This window comes from Terrapene carolina, unplaced genomic scaffold (assembly GCF_002925995.2).
Source record: "Terrapene carolina triunguis isolate 2854851 unplaced genomic scaffold, T_m_triunguis-2.0 Scaffold93, whole genome shotgun sequence".
In the NCBI taxonomy this organism is placed as follows: domain Eukaryota; kingdom Metazoa; phylum Chordata; order Testudines; family Emydidae; genus Terrapene; species Terrapene triunguis.
The window spans coordinates 20262023-20286177 of record NW_020664444.1 but is presented as its reverse complement, the minus strand read 5'-3'; the positions used below and the strand labels follow the sequence as shown (position 1 = coordinate 20286177).

The 24155-nt window shown below is 40.3% G+C and overlaps 1 protein-coding gene across 1 annotated transcript in view; it reads right to left on the bottom strand.

Annotated features, from left to right (window-relative positions):
• The window catches only part of SNX29 (sorting nexin 29), a 472333-nt gene that overhangs the window by 53448 nt on the left and 394730 nt on the right, over positions 1-24155 (bottom strand). The window contains exon 20 of the mRNA XM_026650716.2: positions 22490-22629. Coding sequence (XP_026506501.1) covers positions 22490-22629 — 140 coding nt within the window. The remainder of the gene's footprint in view (positions 1-22489; positions 22630-24155) is intronic.

Here is a 24155-nt window from a genome sequence, read left to right as displayed (position 1 = left end):
TTCAAATCCTGGTGTAATCTTTTTATATTTGTTACCCTCTATTAACACATATGCAAAAACCTGTCAATAATGTTGTTCGTCTCTGATAAAATATTAATAACGATGGATATTATTTTTCCTGATTAAAAATTGCCATTATGAGCTCTAGTTAGTAATACTTTGACCCCACCAACTTCTGCAACTCAGCATCTTTAGCACTGTATTCAGACTCAGCAGACATCTCCAGTATAATGGCTTTTTGGACTGTATCTTCATCAATATCTATTGTATAAAGACTGGGAATGCTCTTGATATTAATAACACTGTACAGCGTTGACAAGTCCCAAGATGCCAATTTATGGGGAAGAAATCTCTATGCTGCAATGAGTATTTAGACACACTCACTCAGTACTGTTATTGAAGGAATAAGAAATTGTTCATAGTCATACTGTAACATCATAAAGAAAAAAAAATACAGACACAATAGACAATACCTACCCTTGCAGTTCCCTGAAATGCTTATGGAGTACAGTAATCTGAGGAAAAGACACCACTCAGTTATGGATGGCTCTGATTCTACACTGGAGTCAGTTATTGATACCTTTGATTCTACATTAGATTAAAAAACCAACATACATTAGATTCAGTTATTGATGGCTCTGGGTTGAAATGGGAATTTCATTAACTTTCTTCAGGGTGTTGCATGCATGGTGGAATGAACAATTTTATATTTTGGATTATGGAGGCAACCATCTGGATAGCTGATCTATGTATGGCTTTCCCTGGGTCAATCCACAAAGTGTAGGCATTATTTAAACTGAAGAGCTTTAAAAGGAAAACCTCTCTAAAAGCTGAAGGATAAGGAAAGAATATCTTAAAAGCATAAAGTCCTCAATCAAATAGGAGCCAATAAACACCTTGACTACAGGACAAGTTTGATATTTAAAGTGGGGGGGAAAGAGGGAGAGTGTATCAAAGATTTTGAATCCCGACAAATGAGCTCTGGCAAGGATTCATGTCTGCATCTTATGGTTAATCCATATTTGGGCTGCTGTTAATATATGCTGTATGGCAGGGATTAAAGTTTTAATCACTTGATGAAGAAAGAGGGAGAACTCATTAGTTTGAGCCCAACACTTCCCTTAGGCACCTCTGTGGAGGATGCATACATGCAGAGCTTCCTAATTTGCTACTCTGGAGAAATTGAGCTTGTTGCTCAACAGGTTAGCTTGTTATCTGCAAAGTCAAGAACGACAACCTTGTGCAGATTCTTCATTTTTAATAGATGAAGGCTTACTGCAAAGATAGTGAAACTTTCAGTTTTAGAAAACCAAAAATAACAATAATACTAATAATAATATTGCTAGCCAAGGCTCAAGAACCAATCTTTAGAACTCTTTCTTACTGCTTTTTTCACAATATACCAAGTCTTCTTCTCCACATTAAGTGCCCTCGGTCTCTTTTCCTGTTTGATCTCCCTTCCATCATGTCCTTTTTTGTTCCTCCTCTCATGTTTTCTGTCCTCTACATTCATTCACCTGTATAATCTTCCTTTCACATTCACAAGCACGTTCACCTACTTATAACAGAGACATTTCAATACATTCAATACATTTGTCATTCCCTCCATTGCCTCCGTCTCCAAGATTTAAGTTCCTTCATAATATTAAATAAAGATTATATGCCATTATAATACCATTTGCCAGGTACCCATTGCCTTTCTCCCCCCTAAAGCTAAAAAGTTTGAGCTCCAGCAGACTGGGATTGTCCATCAAGAACATCCTTGTTGTAATTCTCGGGTCCATAAAGAGAGTTGTGGTTTCTTATGTAGCTTGGTGCCAAATCACTCAGAGTTTCAAAAATTAAAAATAATACCTTCAATTTCAGACTAAAGCATATGGGTAACCAATGTGCTACAGAGAGTACTGGCTAATTATGCTCATGTCTACCCACTTCATTAAGTACTGTATATGGGGCACTATATTCTACACTGGTTAAAACTTCAAAATGGTCTTTCTAAGACAAACTGCTGACCTAGTACTGTCTTAACCCAGTCTCCCCAAATCCAGTTAATCTAACGTCACAGTGAGATATCACATGCAGGGGCAGCACTTCCACTAGCCCTACCTTCACAATTGACTATGCTTATGCCAGTGGAATAGGCTTCCCATACAATATGTCTGTCATCAGTAAATCATTAAAAAGCTCCACTATATTCGTTTCAAAAATCAAAACATTGGCCCAAGAGTAGCACATTTTTGGTACATGATTTCCTTCATTGTCTTAACTTGTTTACCAAAGTTTATATATCTAATGTATTTTTACTTCAATTATCAGAAAAACTATAGTAATGCTGTACTATTACAAGGTAAATATCAGACAATATCTCTATACAGTATTACGACCACATCATTCAGTTAACATGACAATAAGTTAGCTTCATTAGCATAGATCAAGAATTAGAAAGTGGCTTTGCCAATTTTAGGAGACTTCTATTATATTTCTTTTTTAAAAAGCCACATATTTAAGCAAATGGTATTCCCAGTTTGCTTTTTTAAATTATGTTCCTCTTTATCAAACACAAGATGTTTACTTACTGTTACAGGGTGCTACATATTGAGCTAGATCTCACTTAATGCAATAGCCAGCTTGACAACATGAGCTGCCACTACTAAGAAGGATGCATTCAGGTACAAATCTGGCCACTGGCCACTTTGCTTCAGGACGTGTTAGATAAATATTGTCACTCCTGCATTGAGAGTCATGCATCCTTTTTATAATTTTTAACATAATTCTTGATGGCAAATGTTCTAGAAGTACAGATATTGTTCCTTCAGAAATTAATCTATTCAACAGTGTAATTTAACAACAATATTTCTTATCATGCTGTTTTGCAGCATTTGGGTTTTTTAATTTGATTGGTAATCAGACCTGGGCCCAGAACAGAATTATTGGCAACATATATGCTGCAAAATATAAACATAGACAACAATGCTATCTTATTATTCACTGCCTTGTGAACTTTTGGCTGCAACTCCAGACCTAACAAATGCTGTGACAGGAGGAAAAGAAAAATCCTAAACATGCTACTCATTATGTGACAGTTAATACTACCAAGGACTGCACTGGTATTTAGAAAACAATGTGAATCATGAAATGGCATCAGGTGAAACATGCACAGTTACATCTTAACCAGCAGAATTTTAAACATTCATGACTCTAGTGGTATGCTGTATGCTCAGATACATGCTGACCACTTGCTTGTCAGTATTTTCTGAAAAACATACATGATATAAGTGATCTAATAGTTCTCTCTCTGCTACAAACCATGCATTCTAACCAGGTAATGCCAAAGATATTGGCCCATTGACTATTAAAATGTACACTTATTTGAATAAGTAAATGCATATCATTATAATATAATTATCTACCTATCTAAATATATTCCACACTTACTGGCTGTTTCCTACACAGCAGAATTACTTCACATAATAGAAACCTCCATTGCTGTGTACACAATACGTGCATGTATATAGTACAGAATAAAGAGAAAGGGACTCTGCTTGCTCAGGGCAAAGCCTCTATCTTAATCATCATTTTTGCTAGTTTGTTTATGCTAGGGTTACCATATTTCAACAATCAAAAAAGAGGATGGGAGGAGCCCCGCCCTAGTCCCGCCCCCATCCTGCCCTAGCCCCGCCCCTCCCACACCCTCCCACTTCCTGCCCCCCTCACCACCCCCAACCCTCCCCCCCCACTCCTTGGCCCCTGACTGCCCCCTCCTGGGACCCCTGCCCCTAACTGCCCCCCAGGACTCCACCCCTTACCTAAGCCTCCCTGCTCCTTGTCCCCTGACTGCCCCCTCCTGAGACCTTCCCCCCATCCTAACTGGCTCCCTAGGACCCTATCCCCTACCTATCCCCTAACTGCCCCCTCCTAAAACCCTCCCCCCATCCTAACTAGCCCCCTAGGACCTACCCCCCACCTGTCCCCTGACTACCCCAACCCTTATCCCCACCCCCAACCCCAGATAGACACCAGGGACTCCCACGCCCCATCCAACCACTCCCCACCCCCTGACAGCCCCCCCCAGAACTCCCGACCCATCTAAACTCCTCTGCTCCCTGTCCCCTGACTGCCCCATCCTGGGACCCCTGCTCCTAACTGCCCTCCAGAACCCCACCCCCTACCTAAGCCTCCCTGTTCCTTGTCCCCTAACTGCCCCCCTAGGACCCTACCCCCTACCTGTACCCTGACTGCCCAAAACCTTACACCCCCAACCCCCAGACAGCCCCCCCCCGAACTCCCGACCCATCCAACCCTGCTCCCTGTCTCTTGACTGCCCCCTCCAGAACCTCCCTGCCCCTTCTCTGACCCACTGGCTCCCGTACCGTGCCGCTCAGAACAGAGAGCTGCAGAGTAGTGCGCTCGGCAGCAGGGGAGGGGGGAGCAGGGAGAGGAGCTCCAGACTGCCGGAGGCCCGAGGTGAATGGCTGGCGGGCGATCTGCGAATGCAGGGAGGGAGAGAGAGGAGGGGAGTGGTCTCAAGTTGCAGGGGAGAGGAGGGGGAAGCGGAGGAGGGGCTCTGGCTGCCAGAGCCCCGTGTGAGTGGCACGATCCGGCCGGCTGCCCTGTCAGCCGCGCGTGCTCTGCATGGGGGGGAAATCCAGACATTTACAAATTCCCCCCGGACGCGAATGGTAACCCTAGTTTATGCTCCATACTTCACAGAATAACCATTTTTAGGATTTTTTTAAGTTTAATGGAACCAATTTTTTGGTATTCTTCCTGTCAGCAAAGACATCTTTAGCAAAGGGTCATAATGCTGTCTTAGTATCATAAACATCGTGGAGGAAGAGAACAAATCCAATGTTTTAGAAACCTCTAAACAGCTCAAACTCGTTTTCTGTAAATCATAATCTTATATTTTAATAACTTCTACCTGATGATCAGCCAGGGCTAAAAACAAGTGCTGCAACCAACTGGAGATAGGGATTCATAGCATTTCAATGGGATAAAACTCCTATACCTGAGCCTTGATGAATCATGAAATACTGGACTTCAATCCTGCCACTAGTCTAGGGGCTGGTCTACACTGGGGGGGGGAATCGATCCAAGATACGCAACTTCAGCTACGCGAATAGCTAATAGCGTAGCTAAAGTCGAAGTATCTTGGATTGAATTACCTGGGGTCCAGACGACGCGGGATCGATGGCCGCGGCTCCCCCGTCGACTGCGCTACCGCCGCTCGCTCTGGTGGAGTTCCGGAGTCGACGGTGAGCGCGTTCGGGGATCGATATATCGCGTCTTAACCAGATGCAATATATCGATCCTGGATAAATCGATTGCTACCCGCCGATACGGCGGGTAGTGAAAACGTACCCTAGGACTGAATACTGCCTGTCCTCCAAATCGGATCAATGTCTTTTTGAGAGGGAAATTCTATAAATGGGATGAAGGGAGCTAATGGGTTTGCGGCAGGTTGTTTATAAAAATGGTTTCTGGCTGAAAGTTGCATTGCACTCGTGCCAGAGATAGACTGAGAAGTTAAAGTTAAAAGGTTAAATTTCACAATACTCCTTCTCTTCCCCACATTTGGGTTGTCAGCTCACATTCGAAGTCAAGACCAACAATGCACAAAATGTAGTGTAATATATGACTGAATGCCTCTATAATTCATTAACACAGGTAAAATGAGAACTTGACAATTACCTTTGACAGTAGTATACACTAGACCAGGGGTCGGCAACGTTTGGCACGCGGCTCGCCAGGGTAAGCACCCAATGGGGGCGGTGGGAAGCGGCGCGGGCGAGTGATGTGCTGGCCGCTGCTTTCCGCCGCCCCCATTGGCCCGGGACGGCGAACCGCGGCCAGTGGGGGCCGCGATCGGCCAAACCTGCCGCGTCAGCAGGTAAATAAAACTGGCCCGGCCCGCCAGGGTGCTTACCCTGGCGAGCCGCGTGCCGAACGTTGCCGACCCCTGCACTAGACCTCTCTCTGTAGGCCTGGCTATCACAAGCCTTCCATGGGCAGAATTCCAATTGAACAGGGAGTTCTCTGTGCCAAAGGTCACCAGGATGTTGTCTTAAGGGATCCCTTCTCCACTCTCTACACTAATGCCCCCATCTGTCAATGCCCCCACAGATCTTATTTAAACCTGTATTTCATGAACACTTCAGTGAGAAGCTGTTTTCTTTTATTCTTCGTACTTGAACAGTGTCCACATCTGCTGCATGTTAAATTAAACCATGTTGAGACCTGGAGCTACTGACTGAAATGCAGGAGACAGAGTCAGAATTTTTAACTAGCTTTTTAGTCTGGGCTAACTTCAATTTCTTTGTCCCTTTATTTTAAAATGTTTTGAAAGTAACCTTGAAAATTTGTTCAAAATGTCTTTAATGAACGTAGTCGCATATATAGTACATGCAGCTCTTCACTGTAATTTTCTCATCAGATTTGCTTAGTTTATCAGTCAAAACAACACTAGCAGCACTACAGATATTAAAAGGAATAATCTTTTTATCTGCTCCACATATAATTATATACCATTAATAATCAATCTCAGGTTTTAAATGTTTCTGGTGACCACACTAGTACTGCCAGTTACCACTGAAGAAAGGATCATAAGAAACTTTTCCCCTAGGGTGACCAGACAGCAAGTGTGAAAAATAGGGACGGCAGTAGGGGGTAACAGGAGCCTATAGAAGAAAAAGACCCCAAAACCAGGACTGTCCCTATGAAATCGGGACATCTGGTCACCCTATTTTCCCCAGAAGTTTGGTTGTTTGATCTGCAAGATTTATGAAATCAGAAATTTAATTTTTAGAAGTTAACTGAATTAATAGGTCAAATTAGTAGGTGAATAATCTACAACAAGATCTTTGGCATGTGGTGGCTGGCAATGGCTTGGAGGTGAAATCCACCTGTCAACCAAGGCCAGAGGGCAGATCCCACTACCCCTCCCTGGAGCAACTCCCTCCATGGAGCACTCTGGGAAAAGAGTGTATTGTTTAAGCAATAAGATAAGTCAGGAAGATAAAAAACAGTTAATTTCTGTACAATTACAATTTGATTTGGAAAACATGAGACTGAAAGATGAGTGACATTAATCACCCCAGAAATGCAACTGCCCTGAAATATACTGCCAGGATTGTCATATTATGAAATGGAAATTATATGGAAAAATAAGGAAAACAGTTACAACCATATATTTATTCAGCATTACTGTCATCACTGACAGGTGATTATTCCTACAGTGTCCGACTATTTCATAATGCTATAGAAAATATCTTTTAAAATCACTCTTTAAAATATATCAATTATTAATCCATTCAAGAAAATATTTCCTTAGAATCCACTCCAGTCTATTTTACCAGAAAATTTTCCAATAAAAATTATTGAGGATTCTATCTTCTACCTGTTTGCAAACATTCTGTCAATGAACTGTAGCTCTAAGAGAACTAACCGTACCAACCTCAGGAAGTGCAACTTGACTGAACATACTGTTTAAAACTGGTAAACCTCTGAGGTTAGTTTTTAATACTTTTAAAAGCATTCCATATCACTGATTTTAGTTAAACTTTCATCTAGGCTTTTCTAAATATGTCCTTTACATTGTTATAAAGTATAATCAGGGATCTATAAAAGCAAGTAAGTAAAAATGGGTACTCAACAGAGCTGCTCTTTGCATGTATTGACTAACATCTGCTTACTTTGCTGATGAATAAGCTTTTACTACACATTTTACTTCTATTACCACGGCAGAGTCAATACAACTGTGGAGGTTGGAACTGTATTCAATTCTGGTTTGTTCATCAATAGAATATTTTAAGTTATAATTGCCAGCAGAGGAATAGTGTGCCATAATAAGTAGTAAAATGTAGAACATGTGTCTTGGTAGCTAACAAATACAGGTAAAAAAATTGTGTATGTATAACATCTGAGTGAGCAGTTGGTGGCTTAGCTAACAACTGGATGGAGTAGAGTTTCTTTGCATTATGGAAAAAGTTAGGGTGCACAAACTTGAATGCATATGGCTTGACTTTCAGCTCTCCGGTTGAGACTTCAGGGATGCCACAGGGGGAAAGAAAGTTTTGAACTTGTAATATGAGCATGTTTGATACAGAAATCATTGAGGTTACATCTACACTGCCAAAAAATCCAACTCAACCTAAAACAAAACCCTGCGGAAATGAGTCTCAGAGCCCAGTGACTGGTATTGTGAGGTTTCATGGTTCATCTCAGGGTATGTCTGTCTAATTTTTTCCATCCTCGTGTGGAATAAATTTAGTTATGTGCACCGAGGTAATGTGCGCCACTAGTAGAAACAAAAAACCTATATAATATATATTTTTAAAAAGTTACCATATGGATGATTACTCCAGCCAGGACAGGTTAGGCATTTTAGAACTCACTACTCAAAGAATTAAATTTAAGTATGAGAGAAATAAAAATTATGAAATGCATAGACCAGTCAAAACACTAAAATAACACACTTTGAAAGATTAAAATTACAGAGAATACATGTGCGTTGCAGGAAATACCAAAAAGTAACAAAAATAATACAAGTATGTGTTTGGATGTGAGTGTGAAAGACTGTGTGTGTGTGTGTGTGTGTGTGTGTGTAGACACAGTGTGTGTGTGTGTGTGTGTGTGTGTGTGTGTGTGTGTGTGTAGAGACACACAGACTCTGTGTGTGTGTGTGTGTGTGTAGACACAGTGTGTAGGGAGACAGCCTCTGTGCGTGTGTATGTGGAGAGAATCTATGTGTCTCTCTACACACACACACACACACACACTCTGTTAGACTCTGTGTGTGTGTGTGTGTGTGTGTGTGTGTGTGTGTGTGTGTGTATAGAGGCTGTGTGTGTGTGAGACAGATAGACAGACAGAGATTGTGTGTGCTGGGGAAGTCTCTGAGAGACCGTGCGCTGTCTCTTTAAGGTAAAGGTACTCACTCACTACCCGGAACCACGTTCAGACCTCAGACCCTCGGGGCTATCCCTTCTCCCCTGCTGGGGTACAAGGGCAGGGTGAGGGGGACACCCTGACATCAACAGCCCCGCTCTGTGCATAGCCAGCAGGAGGGTCCCAGGAGCAGCAGGAGCTCCAAGGCAGAGGGCAGGAGCAATGTGGCTGCATAGCAGCGGGGGAGGGGCACCTGACAACATGCTGCTGTCTGAATGTGAGTGGCTCTGCTAATCAACTGCACGGCACTTCAATCATTCCTCAGCGGCTGCCCACACGCACAGCTTAGAGGGAACATAGATCTACACTGCAAAAAGAAAACAAAAACCTAAAGCAGCAAGTCTTAGAACTAGGGCTGTCAAGAGATTAAAAAAATTAATCGTGATAAATCGCGCTGTTAAACACTAATATAATACCATTTATTTAAATATTTTGGTTGTTTTCTACATTTTCAAATATATTGATTTCAATTACAACACAGAATACAAAATTTACAGTGCTCACTTTATATTTATTTTGATTACAAATATTTGCACTGTAAAAAAACAAAAGAAATAGTATTTTTCAATTCCGCCATTACAAGTACTGTAGTCCAATCTCTTTAGTATGAAAGTTGAACTTACAAATGTAGAATTATGTACAAAAAAAACCTGCATTCAAAAACAAAACAATGTAAAACTTTAGAGCCTACAAGTCCACTCAGTCCTACTTCTTGCTCAGCCAATTGCTGAGACAAACAAGTTTGTTTACATTTGCAGGAGATAATGTTGTCTGCTTCTTGTTTACAATGTCACCTGAAAGAGAGAACAGGCATTCACATGGCACTGTTGTAGCAGAGGTCGCAAGATATTTACGTGCCAGATGTGCTAAAGAGTCGTATGTCCCTTCATGCTTCAATCACCATCCCAGAGGACTTGCATCTATGCGGATGACGGAGTCTGCTCGATAACAATTCAAAACATTGTGGAACAATGCATGTTCATTTTTATCATCTGAGTGAGATGCCATCAGCAGAAGGTCGATTTTCTTTTTTGGTGGTTGGGTTCTGCAGTTTCTGCATCGGAGTGTTGCTCTTTTAAGACATCTGAAAGCATGCTCCACACCTCGTCCCGCTCAGATTTTGGAAGGCACTTCAGATTCTTAAACCTTTGGTCTAGTGCTGTAGCTATCCTTAGAAATCTCACATACCTTCTTTGTGTTTTGTCAAATCTGCAGTGAAAGTGTTCTTAAAATGAACAACATGTGCTGGGTCATCATCTGAGACTGCTATAACATGAAATATATGGCAGAATGCGGGTAAAACAGAGCTGGAGGCATACAATTCTCCCCCAAGTAGTTCAGTCACAAAGTTAATTAACACATTTTTTTTAACAAGCATCATCAACATGGAAACATGTCCTCTGGAATGGTGGCTGAAGCATGAAAGGGCATACGAATGTTTAGCATATCTGGCACATAAAGACCTTGCAATGCCAGCTACAAAAGTGCCTTGCAAATGCCTGTTCTCATTTTCTGGTGACATTGTAAATAAGAAGAGGGCAGGATTATCTCCTATAAATGTAAACAAACCAGCTTGTCTTAGCAGTTGGTTGAACAAGTAGGAGGACTGAGTGGACTTCTAGGCTCTAAAGTTTTACAGTGTTTTGTTTTTTAGTGCAGTTATGTAACAAAAAAAATCTACATTTGTAAGTTGCACTTTCACGATAAAGAGATTGCAACACAGTACTTGTATGAAATGAATTGAAAAATGCTATTTCTTTTATCATTTTTACAGTGCAAATATTTGTAATAAAATAATAATATAAAGTGAGCACTGTACACTGTATTCTGTGTTGTAATTGATGGCAATATATTTGAAATCTATTGTTTAACAGTGCGATTAAAACTGCGATTAATCGCAATTAATTTTTTTGAATTAATCATGTGAGTTAACTGCGATTAATTGACAGCCCTACTTAGAACCTAGGTCAAGTGAAGACCAGTGTAGATGTTCCCCCTCAGGCAGGAGCCCAGGTTCTGAGATCCACCCTCCAGCCTGACTGGAATGCCTACACTACTATTTTTAGCCCTATAGTGGGAGCACGGCAATTCCAAGTCACTTGGCCTGGGCTCAAAGACTTGCTGCTGCTGCAGGTTCAGTTTTTTTTTTTTTTTTTTGCAGTGTAGACAAACCCTGACACAAATCATGAAACCTCACAATACCACTTTTACAAAGTCGCTTTTCAGAATAGAACCACACTTAAAATAAAGGGTATGTTAAAATTACATACAATTTTTAAGATGTAGATTTTTAAGATTTTTAAATGAGCAGAACAGAGAATAATGTTCTGATTGTTGAAAAAGTTGCCTATAATTCTGATATATGTATTTGTCAAGAGTTAACATGTGCCATTCTTTGGACAGACTGAAGTTTTAATTTAAAAAATAAGTCTACTTGCTATAACAAGTGCTACTGGTATACGACATACCAATCATGAGTACAATTGTTCACTATGTCTGAGCACAGCCTCTCTTTTTAAATGGGCAGTGGGCAGCTTCAGGCGCTTGATTACAGCAACCCGATTCAGTGCTGCCCAGCCCCAGCATGAATTAGATCAGGAGGGGACCTGAACTTACTAAACTGGAGAATCCGTCTGAGTGTCCAGTTCTTCACTACATATTGAGTTGGCTGTTAAATCTATAAATAGGCAAATTTCAAGTACAAAAAAAGTGTCATCTATATACTACGAAATGAATGCTATCTATGAAGGAAACTGCTAGACCAATTTTGTGTTTGGTCTAATACAGCATTAAAATGTAACAGCCTGAACCAGCATTAAAAATATCTTGTAGAAAGAGATTCACATCAAAAAGAGAAGATGAGCATATTCAGATGAGAGCTTATAGCATTAGGAATCACAGGCCATTTAAATTTCCATCAAGAACCACCAGTATTTGCTATAGCAATGAAAAGGAAATGTTAGCAAACTGGTTCAAACAGCCATATTACAGACTGCTAACCATATCTAGGCCTCAAAACAAAGTTTGTTTTCACTTTATAACAATGGCACACTATTACATTTCATTACAAATCATTTGGGCAATCAGGTCAGTGCTTAAATTATTGTATAAAACCATTGTACTTAAAAAGAAAATAAACAGTCACTGAAGTACTAGTTCTAGGTAGCAGCACTATTAATTAACTTCAGGTGTTTAATGTTCAGTGTGTATGTTTAAAGACATTATTTTTAAAATTTCCACTGAACATTTTCACATTTTAGGACCTCAAGTGAATTAATATTCCTGGCCCTAAAAATTTATAGACATAGGGCACCACATGTGGTGCCCTAACTGCTCTTGGATTATTCCTTTTTACATTGTTGGGAGTGTTTGTGTGTAATTTTTGAGTGACGAGAAAACACTCAATGTAAGTACCTGCAATTATTTTTCATTAATTATTTTTGTTATTTTACATTTCAGTGCTTTCTAATACATAGCTTCTGTGCCCTGCGGGTTTTTTTTTACTTGTATTATAGAATTTTATTTTCTGTTCTCCTGAGATAACACTAATCTTTGTTTCACAATCTGAAAGCTCGACCCACAATTGTTTGGCATCTGTAAACCGTTTTCAAGAGAAAGGTAACCCCTTCAGGAAACATATACATTTTTTACACAGCTTAAATGGAAATACACATTACATCTAGTTTATCACTACATTAATTTATAATTAATATTTTACAATAAATGTGCTTTATTAAAAGTAGACATCTATAGATTGGAAAAAAATACAGATAATTTCAAGTACAAAATCAAGGTTTCTATCAAAGGATGTAATAAAGTTATCAACATAAGGTCCAGTTCTTGTAAGTTGCTGAGTGCTTTCAGTTCCCATGGAAGGAGTTCAGAATTGCCAATGAGATGAGAGATAGGAGGCTCTTATGGGAGAGATGGGGCAGGGAGGGTTTGGTGGTAGAACTGAATCACAGTCATTTTGGATAGTATTTAAAACCCATCAGTGTTAATGCCATTTCATGACGCTCAATTAAAGGAGAAAGAGTCGCCAGATGAGACACTGGGATGATGTTCCCTTCTCTGGTTCATTGTTTCTGTCTATGTCTGAAGGGTCCTATGATATCACTGATATAATTATTGTCTAGGTGAAGAGATAAACTGACCCTGATACCTCTGTAAAAAAGATCTCATCATTTATCACAACTGAGAGCTGCCTGGGAAATATGCTGAGATTTATTTGTTTGTTTATTTTTAAGCTCTTCCAGGACCTCATTAATATTCTCACTGGAAATGGTCTATTCCAGCAAAGAGAGGGCTCTGACATTTTTCCTAATTCCATTTGAAAAAATGCCTCAGAAAGGTTCCCAGGATTTATGGGAATTTGAACCCTTCTCCCACAATCCTTGGGCTCCCAGAAAACTTCTGCAAACAAGTGCTGGAAACTGTGGGACAGGTACTCAGAGTGCAGCACAACTGTAACAATGGATCAGCGTGCTAGTGTGTACATGGGTAGAAAAGCACCCAACCGATGGCTAACATGGATGCACCACCACAATTTGCCTTGGTGTAATCCCACCAGTTCATTGGGTGTGAAATGAAAAGTGAAGTTGAAGTGAAAAGATACTTCTCATGCTTTGTGTAGCGTGATGTGTTATCGCAATGCATTTCATATTAAAACAGGACCTTAAAAGGCACTATATAAAAATGCTGACACCTTACTTAAAAGACTTTTGCTCTCTATGTGAAAGCTACTAACTTTCATGACTAAAATGATTGTTTACTGCTTTTTTCACCTATTATCACTGAAGAGTCAATACAAGTACAGAAGAGTGAGCTGGTGTTTATTGTGGCTTGTGCATCACCAAAAGAATTGTTAACTGGGTTCCTGATCTTTCAAGCTTCTGAACAAGGGTGAACCCCTGGGCCTGGACCTAAATTCTATTCACAGAGGCCTGGGGCCTAAATTATATTTACAGAATCTTTACAAGAATACAGCTTGACTTTAAGATTCCAGGTTGAGTATACAGGGCTGGGCAGTTTTAAAAAACACCCTCCTTTTTATTTGACAGCTTTATCTGAGGCAAATATAGAACTCACAATGCTATTTTTACAAAGTCATTTTTCAGAATAGAACCACAAAGAAAATCAGATCAAATTATCTCTATAAGGTGCTCAATAAAAACAATGAAGAACCTCCAGAAAACCTGAGCTATCATTGGTTTTATGACAGTAGTATTCATCATCTCATATTTCACAATGTTAACAGCACAATCACTGTTAGTAAATCTGTACAACTAATGACCTTTTGGAAAGAATCTTTAAAATGTGACAAATTCTAATAAGTGGAATTAAACATTCAGTGCTAGAATACAGTTCCTGTTAAAATTTGTAAATAATCCATTATAGATTCAGTAGCAAACTACCACTTTTTACATAATTTAATTACTGCAAGGGCAAAATTTTATGCACAACTCCAAAGAACTATTTATCAATTTATTTTATCCAGAGTAACAAGTTTTTTTTCTCATCTAATTTTAACTAGTGTCTGTTCCAAATTATTGTATCCTTTTCTACTTATTTTGATGCCAGTTTTGCTCTGTTGCCACAAATTCTTTATGAGCTTCCCCAAAGACACCGTTATATTGATTGTTACAACAACTGTGTCCTTCCAGGCCCAGGATGTTGCTTGAGCTCTGGTGGAGTGAGTCTTAATTGTCAGTGGGAGAAGTACACTGGCCAGCTGATAACAAAGTGAGATAAAATGTGTAATACCCACTTTGACAATATTTGGGATGAAATAATCTGGGGACCTTGGAGTGGCCAGTTATGGCCACAAATAGATGCGGGGATAGTGTTAAAAGATTTGGTTTTCTCAATGTATTATAGTAGAGCTCTGGCTATGGCTAGAGTATGTAGCTTCCTCTTCCCTTGCATGAAATGAGGTTTAGGAAAGCACAAAGGTTGATTGGTTTAGGTGGAACTCAAACCATCTTTGGAAAGAATTTTGCATTAGGTCTAAGTATTCATAGGTGCTGACTCAGTGGGTGCCCTGGGGCCGGAGCACCCCTGGAAAAAAATAGTGGGTGTTTAGCACCCAGCAGCCACAGCTGTTTGGCAGCGCCCCCGATCATCTAATCTGGGAGGCCGCCAAACAGCTGTTTGGCAGCTCGGGGAGGAGCTTGGGGGAGAGTGGACAGCAGTGAGTGGCAGGCAGGCAGGGCCTTGGGGAGGAGGTGGAGCGAGGACGGGGCCTTGGGGGGAAGTGAAGGCGGGGCCTTAGGGGAGGGGCAGAGCAGGGGCAGAATGAAGGTGGGGCCTTGGGGGAAGGAGCAGAGCCTATGTAAGTGCCACTTTTTCTTTATGGAATGGAAGTATACAGGGGTTCCACCATCAATGTCCGAAGCTTGCTCCCTCTTCTTGAAGGGTATGTCTACACTGCCGCTACAGTGGCACAGCTATGGCACTGCATCTGTGCTGCTGTAGTGTAGACGCTTCTTACATCAACGGGTTTTTTTCTTTTGATATAGTTAATCCATCTCTCCAACAGTCATTAGTTAGGTCGATGGAATAATTCTTCTGTTAACTTAACTGCATCTGTACCAGGGGTTAGGTCAACCTAACTACAGCACTGCCGCTGCAAAATTTTTCACAGTCTGGAGTGACATAGCTAGGTCAATCTAATTTTTAAGTGTAGACCAGGCCTGAGATTAAGACGGTGGATGGATCACTCTGAGAGGGGCTGAGCACAGAGCTCCATAAGCTTCAAAAGGACAATGATGAGGGTCCCATGCTGGAGTAGTATCTCTGACTGGTGCGTAAGCAGGCAGTAGGCCCTTGTGAAATTTGGACACTGTCAGATGAAGGAAGACCAAGAACAACTGTATTGGTAGATGATATGCCGATGTTACTGCCAGATGGACATTGACTGTGCTAAATGAAAGTCCAGTATGTTTTTACGACAGCAAAGAGTCAAGAATTTTCAGTACCGGGGCCCACATGGAGAATCTTTTTCATTTGGAGAAGTATCTCTCATAGATAGCTTTCTGCCCAGTGCCAGGATTTCCTGAATGTGTGAGGAGCAGCTCCTTTCCATGGTGCTCAACCAATCAACATCCTGGCAGTCAGGTGCAGCAACTTTGGGTTTGGATGAAATACTTGAACCCGATCTAATGACAGCTGGTCTGAGCAGTCTAGGAGCCTGATCAATAGTTGTGTGGACATCTGTAATAGGTCTGTCAGCCAGAACTGGCTCAGCCAGTAGGGAGCTGTGGGGATAATTGTGGCCCAGTCCTGTCTGGCTTTGCCTGGGAACTAGTGGAATCAACGGGGAGGTGTATGGAGGGCCATGATTCCACTGCAGAGGGAAGGCATCTGGTAATCTTCCTGGGCTCATGCACTCTCTAGCACAGAAGTTCAGATACTTGGCCTTCTTCTTCGTGCCAAACAGGTCTATCAAATCAGTCACTGATGGAATAATGACTTGGTAATGGATTTCTGCGGTGACCACTTGTGATAGGTGACCGATTGCCCGCTTAGTAAGTCTGCCATATCATTGCTGACTCCTGGAAAGTGCAGAACCACTGGGTATGCCATGTAGATGGCACCAATTCCATAACTTGATTGCATCCCTTCAAGGGGAGGAGGAAGAGCAAACACCCTCTTGGCTTGTTTATGTAGTGCACAGCTAATGTATTGCCTGTTAGTATCTACACTACCAAGTGTTGTAGGACATGGAAGAACATCATTTATGCCAATTTGAAGGCTCTGAGCTCTAAGATATTGATATGCATGTCCTCTGGGGACTACATCCCTTGTATCTGTAAAAGATCCAGGTGGATTCCCCAGCTCGTCAGAGTTAGGTCCATGACTAATACCTTGGTGGGGACAAGGTCATGAACAATAACCCATTTTGGATATTATCAGGGTGCAGTCAGCAGTTCAGCACCATGAGGACATGAGGTGGCGTAAGGACTTCCTTTTTCAGTGGGTAATTTGCAGAGGAGTAAACTGACCCAGGCCAGAGTTGTAGTGGACTCAGGTGAAGTCTGGCAAGTTGTGTCATATATGCACACATGGACATATGGCCTAATAATGTGAGGGAAATCCATACAGTTGCCACTGTCTTCAGTAATGACAGAAGCAAGAGGAATCTGTCCTGTGGCAAGCCCTCACTGTCTTGAATCTATCCTGATCCCCATGAACTCCATCATCTGTGATGGGATAAGTGACAATTTCTTGTAGTGCAGCAGGAGACTCAGCTGGATGAACAGAGAGATGGTGCAGTTAAGGCTTATCAGAGTTTCCAGATGTGAACTGCCTCTCATCAGCCAGTTGCCCACATAAGGAGAGACACTGATGCCCTTTTCCCTCACGTGTGACACCACGATAGTGAGGCATTTCATAAACACTCTCAGGACTGTGGAAAATCTGAAAGGCTGTACCTTATACTGTTAATGATTTGGACCCACTCTAATTACAGGTACTTTCTGCAGGCCAGGTGGATGGCAATATGGAGCTATACGTCCTGTAAGCCGAGAGCAACAAACTAGTCCTGAGCTTGAAGAGATGGAATGTTAGAGGCAAGCATTACCATTCTAAATCTAAGCTGGTGTATATATTGGTTCACTCTTGTCAGGTCTATGATGGGTCTAAGACCCTCTTTCTTCTTCAGAATAAGGAATATCAGGAGTAGAAGCTTCTTCCTCTGTACTCCCAAGGAACCTCTTCTATGGCTCCTAAACAAAACAACAAAACCACTTCCTTTTGTAATAGGTCTCGTGAAAAGGGTCTTTTGAAGAGGAATAAATAAAGAAGAGTGGGGAAAAAGTGTAGCATGAAAATTGATGTTATAGCCATAGGGGATGATGCCCTGCACAAAACTGTTGGCTGTAATCTCTTACCATGCCCAATGGAAGAGGTGAAGTGATTTCCAACAGTTGTCTCTGGCATAGTCTTGACATGGTTCTCAACATGCACCCATTCCAACCGGCTATGAAGGAGGAGGAGGATGACAGGAGCCTCCTGATATAACAGGGATGTTTTCTGGGTGATTATGGGAGTCAGATGGCCTTTGCCATTGTGAGGGCAGACACTAGAAGAACTTGCAGTATAGCGCTGGGGAGCATATGCTTAAAGATCTCAGTGTTGCTCTTGAATCCTTTAGGGAATGGACTGCTTCATCCATCCAGTTGCTGTAGAGCTCTATTACATCGAACGGTAAGTCCTCTATAGTCACTGGAACTTCATTTGGAATCCCAGAAGCCTGTAACCAGGTTACAGTTTGGTTGGTGCATTGTGACTGCTGTAGCCAGGGATCTAACGGCCACATCAGACTCATCCAAAGCCACTTGTAGCACTAACTTCATTACCAACTAGCCTTCTTTGATGGCACCTCTCAGCTTCTCTCTAGAGTTCTGTGGGAGCCTAGTTAGGAAGGGAGTTACCCTTTCCTACATTGAAAAACTATCTATTACTAACAAGGCTTGGAAGTTTGCAATGTGGAACTGGAGGAAGGCTGATAAATAGGCCTCTACACTGAAAAGTCTAGTTGATTGGGGTCCTTATTTTTTGGAGTGCTCTAATATGGACCTGGTCTTTTTCTGGATTGCAGTTACCACAAGGGGCCCTCATGTCAGATGCATGTAAAAATGTTCCAAGCTCTTACGTGACACTTGATAGCACTTTTCTACTTGCTTCGAAATAGGAGAAAGCTAGGCGTGGGTGTACCACAGTCCCTTTGCTGGTTTCAGTATGCCCTTATTAATTGGCAGGGCAATTCTTGTTGGCACTGAGGAGGTGAGAATATCAAACAGCATGTGCATGTCCTCTTGGATCACCATTGTCTTAATGTCCAAGGTTTCTGTTAACCTCAAAAGCAGGTCTTTTAAAGTTCTAAAGTCATTGACAGCTGGTATGTGTGGAGTCCAAGGCCTTGCATGGAAAAGATTTGCATGGAAAATTTAGCAGGTAGGGCAACTGGAGTGTTTTCCAAGCCATCTCCACTCCTGGTATAAGAGGCCTGGCCATCGATGCTGATGGTGACCGAGACTTCCTCCTCTTTCTTTTCATATGTTATGAGGCCCCACTCCTAGACATAGGGAAAGGTGGGGCCCAGTAGGAATATTCTATAGGAATTGGCCAGACTGCAGTTGACCTGTGCATTGCCAGTCATGTATAGGTGCATTGGGCGCTTCAGGAACTCACCATAGGGTATCCCTCTGATCTAACAGGAGGAGGTTCTTTGCTTGATATTCAAAAGAAGAAGATCTAATTTGCCTGGGAAGCACTTAGATGCTGAAGTAATGGGCTTTATGGAAAATCCAGCTATACGCTTTCTATATCCTTCCTTCCTGTTCTCATTTGCCTTTAGGTTCTCCCACCAACACAGCTACTGCTGCTTATGGGGGATGCAGAAATTAAGTCGATAGGAGAGCTCTCTCTCATTGGTTTAAAGCATCTGCACTAGCATTGGTGCAGCTGCACCACTGTGAGCTCTGTAGTGTATACATAGCCTGAGAATGTTTTGAACAATATCCAATTTTTGTTTGCAGCTAGGTAAATTCAGACCATATCAATTCAGTTAATCTGTAGCTTAGTTATATCTAGATATTTTATTGTGCACCAAACATTCAGATTTTTATCTGCTTTTTGGTGTGTTTGCTTTTTTACCTGAATAACTATTAATTTACAATTGAAAAGACTTTGGGCCAAATTCACCACTGGCATAAGTGGATGCAACTCCATTTAAGTCAATGAAATGCATAAGCTTATATCAGTGGCAAACATAGGCTCTTTGCATCCATTAATTCTATCCCTTCCTTTGGGAAATTCACAGAATAGCACTAATAGTAGCTCTTGATGGGCAACATATGTTATGTCCTGATAGCAAGAGGGAACATGATTCTGGTTGGCAAAATAGGGTGAGATACACAACGATCTCAGAATGATGAGAGGATAAAAATTTTTTTGAGAACTCAAGCAGAAAAACCAAGTAAACAAGTACTAGACAACAGTGCAATATGTTCTTTGTCAACTGATGTTCCACTTGTTGTTTCAGTTAGAATTGAATTATAATCCCAGACATGAAAGGCCAGTGATTATCAATCAAATCATCCAGCTCTAAACTGAATTTAAAGTTGCAACTTCCATATTACTAATAATGCCGATAAGCTATTAGCAATTCACATTTCACAAAAATATGTTTAACAACCTTAAAAGTAAACATTATAGGAGAAAGAGAAATAATGATTTCATTTGAAAATTCAATTCCAAATGCGGGTTACAATCTACATTACTTCCCTCATTTGTTTAAGAAACAAAGTGAAATAGAGCATTTCCTAAGAATTAATTTCTTTAAAAAGAATTAATAGAAAATTCTCTAATGATCTTTTAAGTGACAAATTGTAAAACTATTTAAATCATCACAACCTGTAGCCAATTTGCACAAATTGAGTTCTTTGGAGAAGGAGGTAAGTTTTTATGCCTCTACAAATGATATCCCGCCATTTATGCCAGCAACCTCAATATGTCATGTCAAATTCACTTTTACTTTGACAAAACACAGGAACAACTAAAACAACGAGAATGCCACAAAATATATTTTGGTATGCTTCCCATTTATCTATCAGTCTTTTGTAAGGAACAGGCTACTGGAAAAGCACAGATGAAGGTACAGAGAAATCAGAAGCCATCATTTTATACAGACAGAGAGAAATTAAAAGATGACATGACTGTGTACCTTTGTGCAATTCTTATTTTCAACAATTGCTTCTGGCTTTAAAGTGAAACGAAATACCACTGAGATTTTAAGAGAGTCAGCAAATTTTGTTTTCACACACTCAATATGTCAGATGCAATTTTAAGTGTAAGACAGGGAATGCTAGCTCATTAAAACTTGAGATATGCATACAATTTTACTTTATAACAAAAAGAACCTGGTGGTATCTTGGACAAACATACTGAAATTATGGAAATTTCCCTGTCAGAGAATGACAAGCAGAATTAGACTATGGAAGCAAGTTTTCTAATAAACGTCGTTTTTTTTCCCAGTCAACTTTCTATCCATAGAGATCTCTGCCCTGGAAAATACTACATTTCAACTTGCACGTCTCAAATGCAGCACAATATAGTGCAATTAGTACAAGCGACAAACGAGGTTTGTTTTTTCTGGAATATATCGTACTTAATTGGGCCCTGTTTCTGCAAACTGATCCACTCGAGTGGAGCCCCAGAAATGGAGTCTTAGTGTGTAAATTCTTTGCACTGTTCAATGAATATACAGATTGTACATGTGCAGTAACTATATATGATTAGATACTACCTGAACCAGATTCAAAGGGCAGTATGCTCCAGAGGAGATGGGACTGGATTAGGGGACAGATAACCTGGGTTCTTCCTGACTCTGCCACTCACATGCCATGTGTTAAGCACTTTGAGAACTATTGATAAAAAGAGCTATCATACTTAGCTCTGATAAAGTCTAGAATTTCACCTCAACTACTTCATGTTGCACCTGAGCTAACAGCACCGTTTCATTATAAAATTGCAGTCATATCTGGGCCCCATTCCTGCTGCTATTGTGATCAATGACAGAACTCCCAATGGCTTCAGTGGAAGCAGGGTTGGGGCCTTCAAGACTTTAAGCATATCCTGGCTCTACTCCTACAGGTGCTGAGTTCCTTCTGAAAGATTCTGCTTGCTCTCATTTCCCATCATTCAGTATCTTGCTGGATAGGCCCCTGTTACATATTCAGGCCAAAAGAAGATCAGACATAACACAGTGCGCTTCAAGACAGTGTCAGAGAGAGAGAGACTGACACCATACTCCAAAAAACATTTCATTAATGTTATTTATCATTTTAATATTTTTTAAATAACACATATTTTAAAGGGCTGTGCTTACAACAAAATGGAAAGGTAAAAGAAAAATGCTATTCTGATATGGTGATACATTAATGTTAAAATATTCTAACACATGACCAGGTTATACGGAAGTATGTCTGGCCATTTTCTCCTATCTTTACATTTACACAACTATATTATTGTACCTGGAATAGTAATATTACTCCCTTCCTGTAGTAAGTGAAACAGTACACAGATTGCAAAAGTTCTGCATTTTCCTAGAAAAATTAGTCAGATTCCTTTAATTCTTTATTTTGGCCAGTATATAAAACTTAAATGGGGGGAGGGAGAGAAGAGGGTAGAATGGAGCACCAAAAAATAAAAACAAATCTCCCCAAAGCCCAGAGAGTACAATTTTCAAAAGTACCCAATGACATTCAAGAGGACTTAGGCTCCTAAATCATTTAGATGCTTTTGAAAATTTTATAATCCATAGTGGCCTTTATTCAAAGAAACATTTGAAATGCTGAAAAAAAAATACAGTAGATGTATAATTTCTTTAAACATATCAAAAGCATTTATCGTGTTAGTGGGCTTCTTTCTATAATAAAATGGAGATTTCAGTGGTGATGCATTACATTTTAAGTTAAACTGCAAAGAAAAAGGCTTAACATTTTGTTGAGTACTGCATGTCCATTAGACACATACTTACACAAAAAAGGGCATCAGTTGAATAAGAGTCTCTTTTTTGGGGCTAACTGTGAATTCTGGCACAGTTTGAATAATTTTGTTCATAACATTCCGTAAGTAATTTTGTAGTTGTTTGCGTCGTTCCTCTACAAACTTTGCATCCTGCAAAAGAAAAAAAAGTTGAATATTACAAAAGATTTTTTCCATTCTAAAATGCCAGACAGCAATAATGACATGAATTCTGATTGATGACTTGTGCTTATCTCAGCCACCTGTAGCAACATATTATCTAACACATTTGCAGTCAGTGTAGACAGAGACAAGTCATGTTCAACATTATATAACTTGCTTATGGATAAAACCCTGTCCATGACTATCTGACATGCTGAACATAACTTATCCTTGTCTACCCGGAGTGTATTCTTCCCTGAGAGAAAGGCCTCTTCCGTGGACTAAATGTTTTCTTTTAAAGGACCGTTATTGAGGCCCAGATGTCAGGCTCTTTCAGGACTAGCAACTTATACAATCCTTTAGGGAAATGGAGGTACTTTTCCTCCCTTTCAAGAAGTTTATTAATTCCTCCTCTCCCTGCCCTCACATCATGAACTTTTCAGAGGCTGGATACATACACCTCATGATAGACCCATATTTAACTATAAGAGCAGACATATCTCCCTCCGTTTAGTAACACCTTTTGTTAACGAAATTTTACACACCAGTCTATTTTTTTAACTAGCATAATGTAGCATTGGTAGGATGCTTTGGAAAAGAGATTTTATTTAAGTGTTACTGTTTTACGTCTCTGGCACCAATGAATGGAGATAACTGTACCATTCCTCATTCCACTGTGAGATTTACAGATTGAAAGCCTAACAATAGTACGTCTACTTAGATTTCATAACTTAAAAACATGCATATTTTTGTCTGTGGGAAACACAATTATAGTAGAGTATAATACAATCTGTCAGCAAGCATAATACACTTTAGTGAGACTGTAATGGATTTACTGAGAAATCAGACTCTTTTTTGTATTAGAGCCAACAAGCTATATCTCAGAAATTCAGGCATTCTTCTCACCTGGTTTAAATGTCAGAATATGCTCTTCAGGCATGAAGCCTCAAACTATTATAAGACAATTATAGCTTTCAAAGGACGAGTAGAGTTCCTATTTTGTGTAAAATGTGTCTAATCAACCATTGTTATTAATCTTTTCAAGAAAAGTGCTTAGAAATGTACAAGTTCCTGTGTCTTGCTAAAAAAAGATATGTTTAAAATGTTACCAAACCATTCCATTTAATCAAAAACAAAAAATTAATAGGCTGGGTTGCCACATATTGGATTTGAGTTTAAGGTTAGCTCTTCTCACTGGTAGAGTAGGCTTTTCCCGGCATAAGGCTTAAATGGCCACTTGTCTGGATTTTGAAGCAGTACTGTAAAGTTCTAAGAAGTTTTGCCATCTTTGCCATTAGGAAAAGTTGGCATGACAGAGGTATTTTTGGAAGAAGGGTTCTTCCCGAAGACGACAGGGTTCTTCCTAAAGAAGAAAATGAAGTGGGATCCCGGAGGACTGGCTTTCCAAAATAATTTAAATATTAATGTAATTTTAAAAAACAACAACAACAAATATTAAACATTTAGAGTTGCCTTGTCAAATATTGGAAAGAAAGGCTCCAATTTTGCAAATGCTT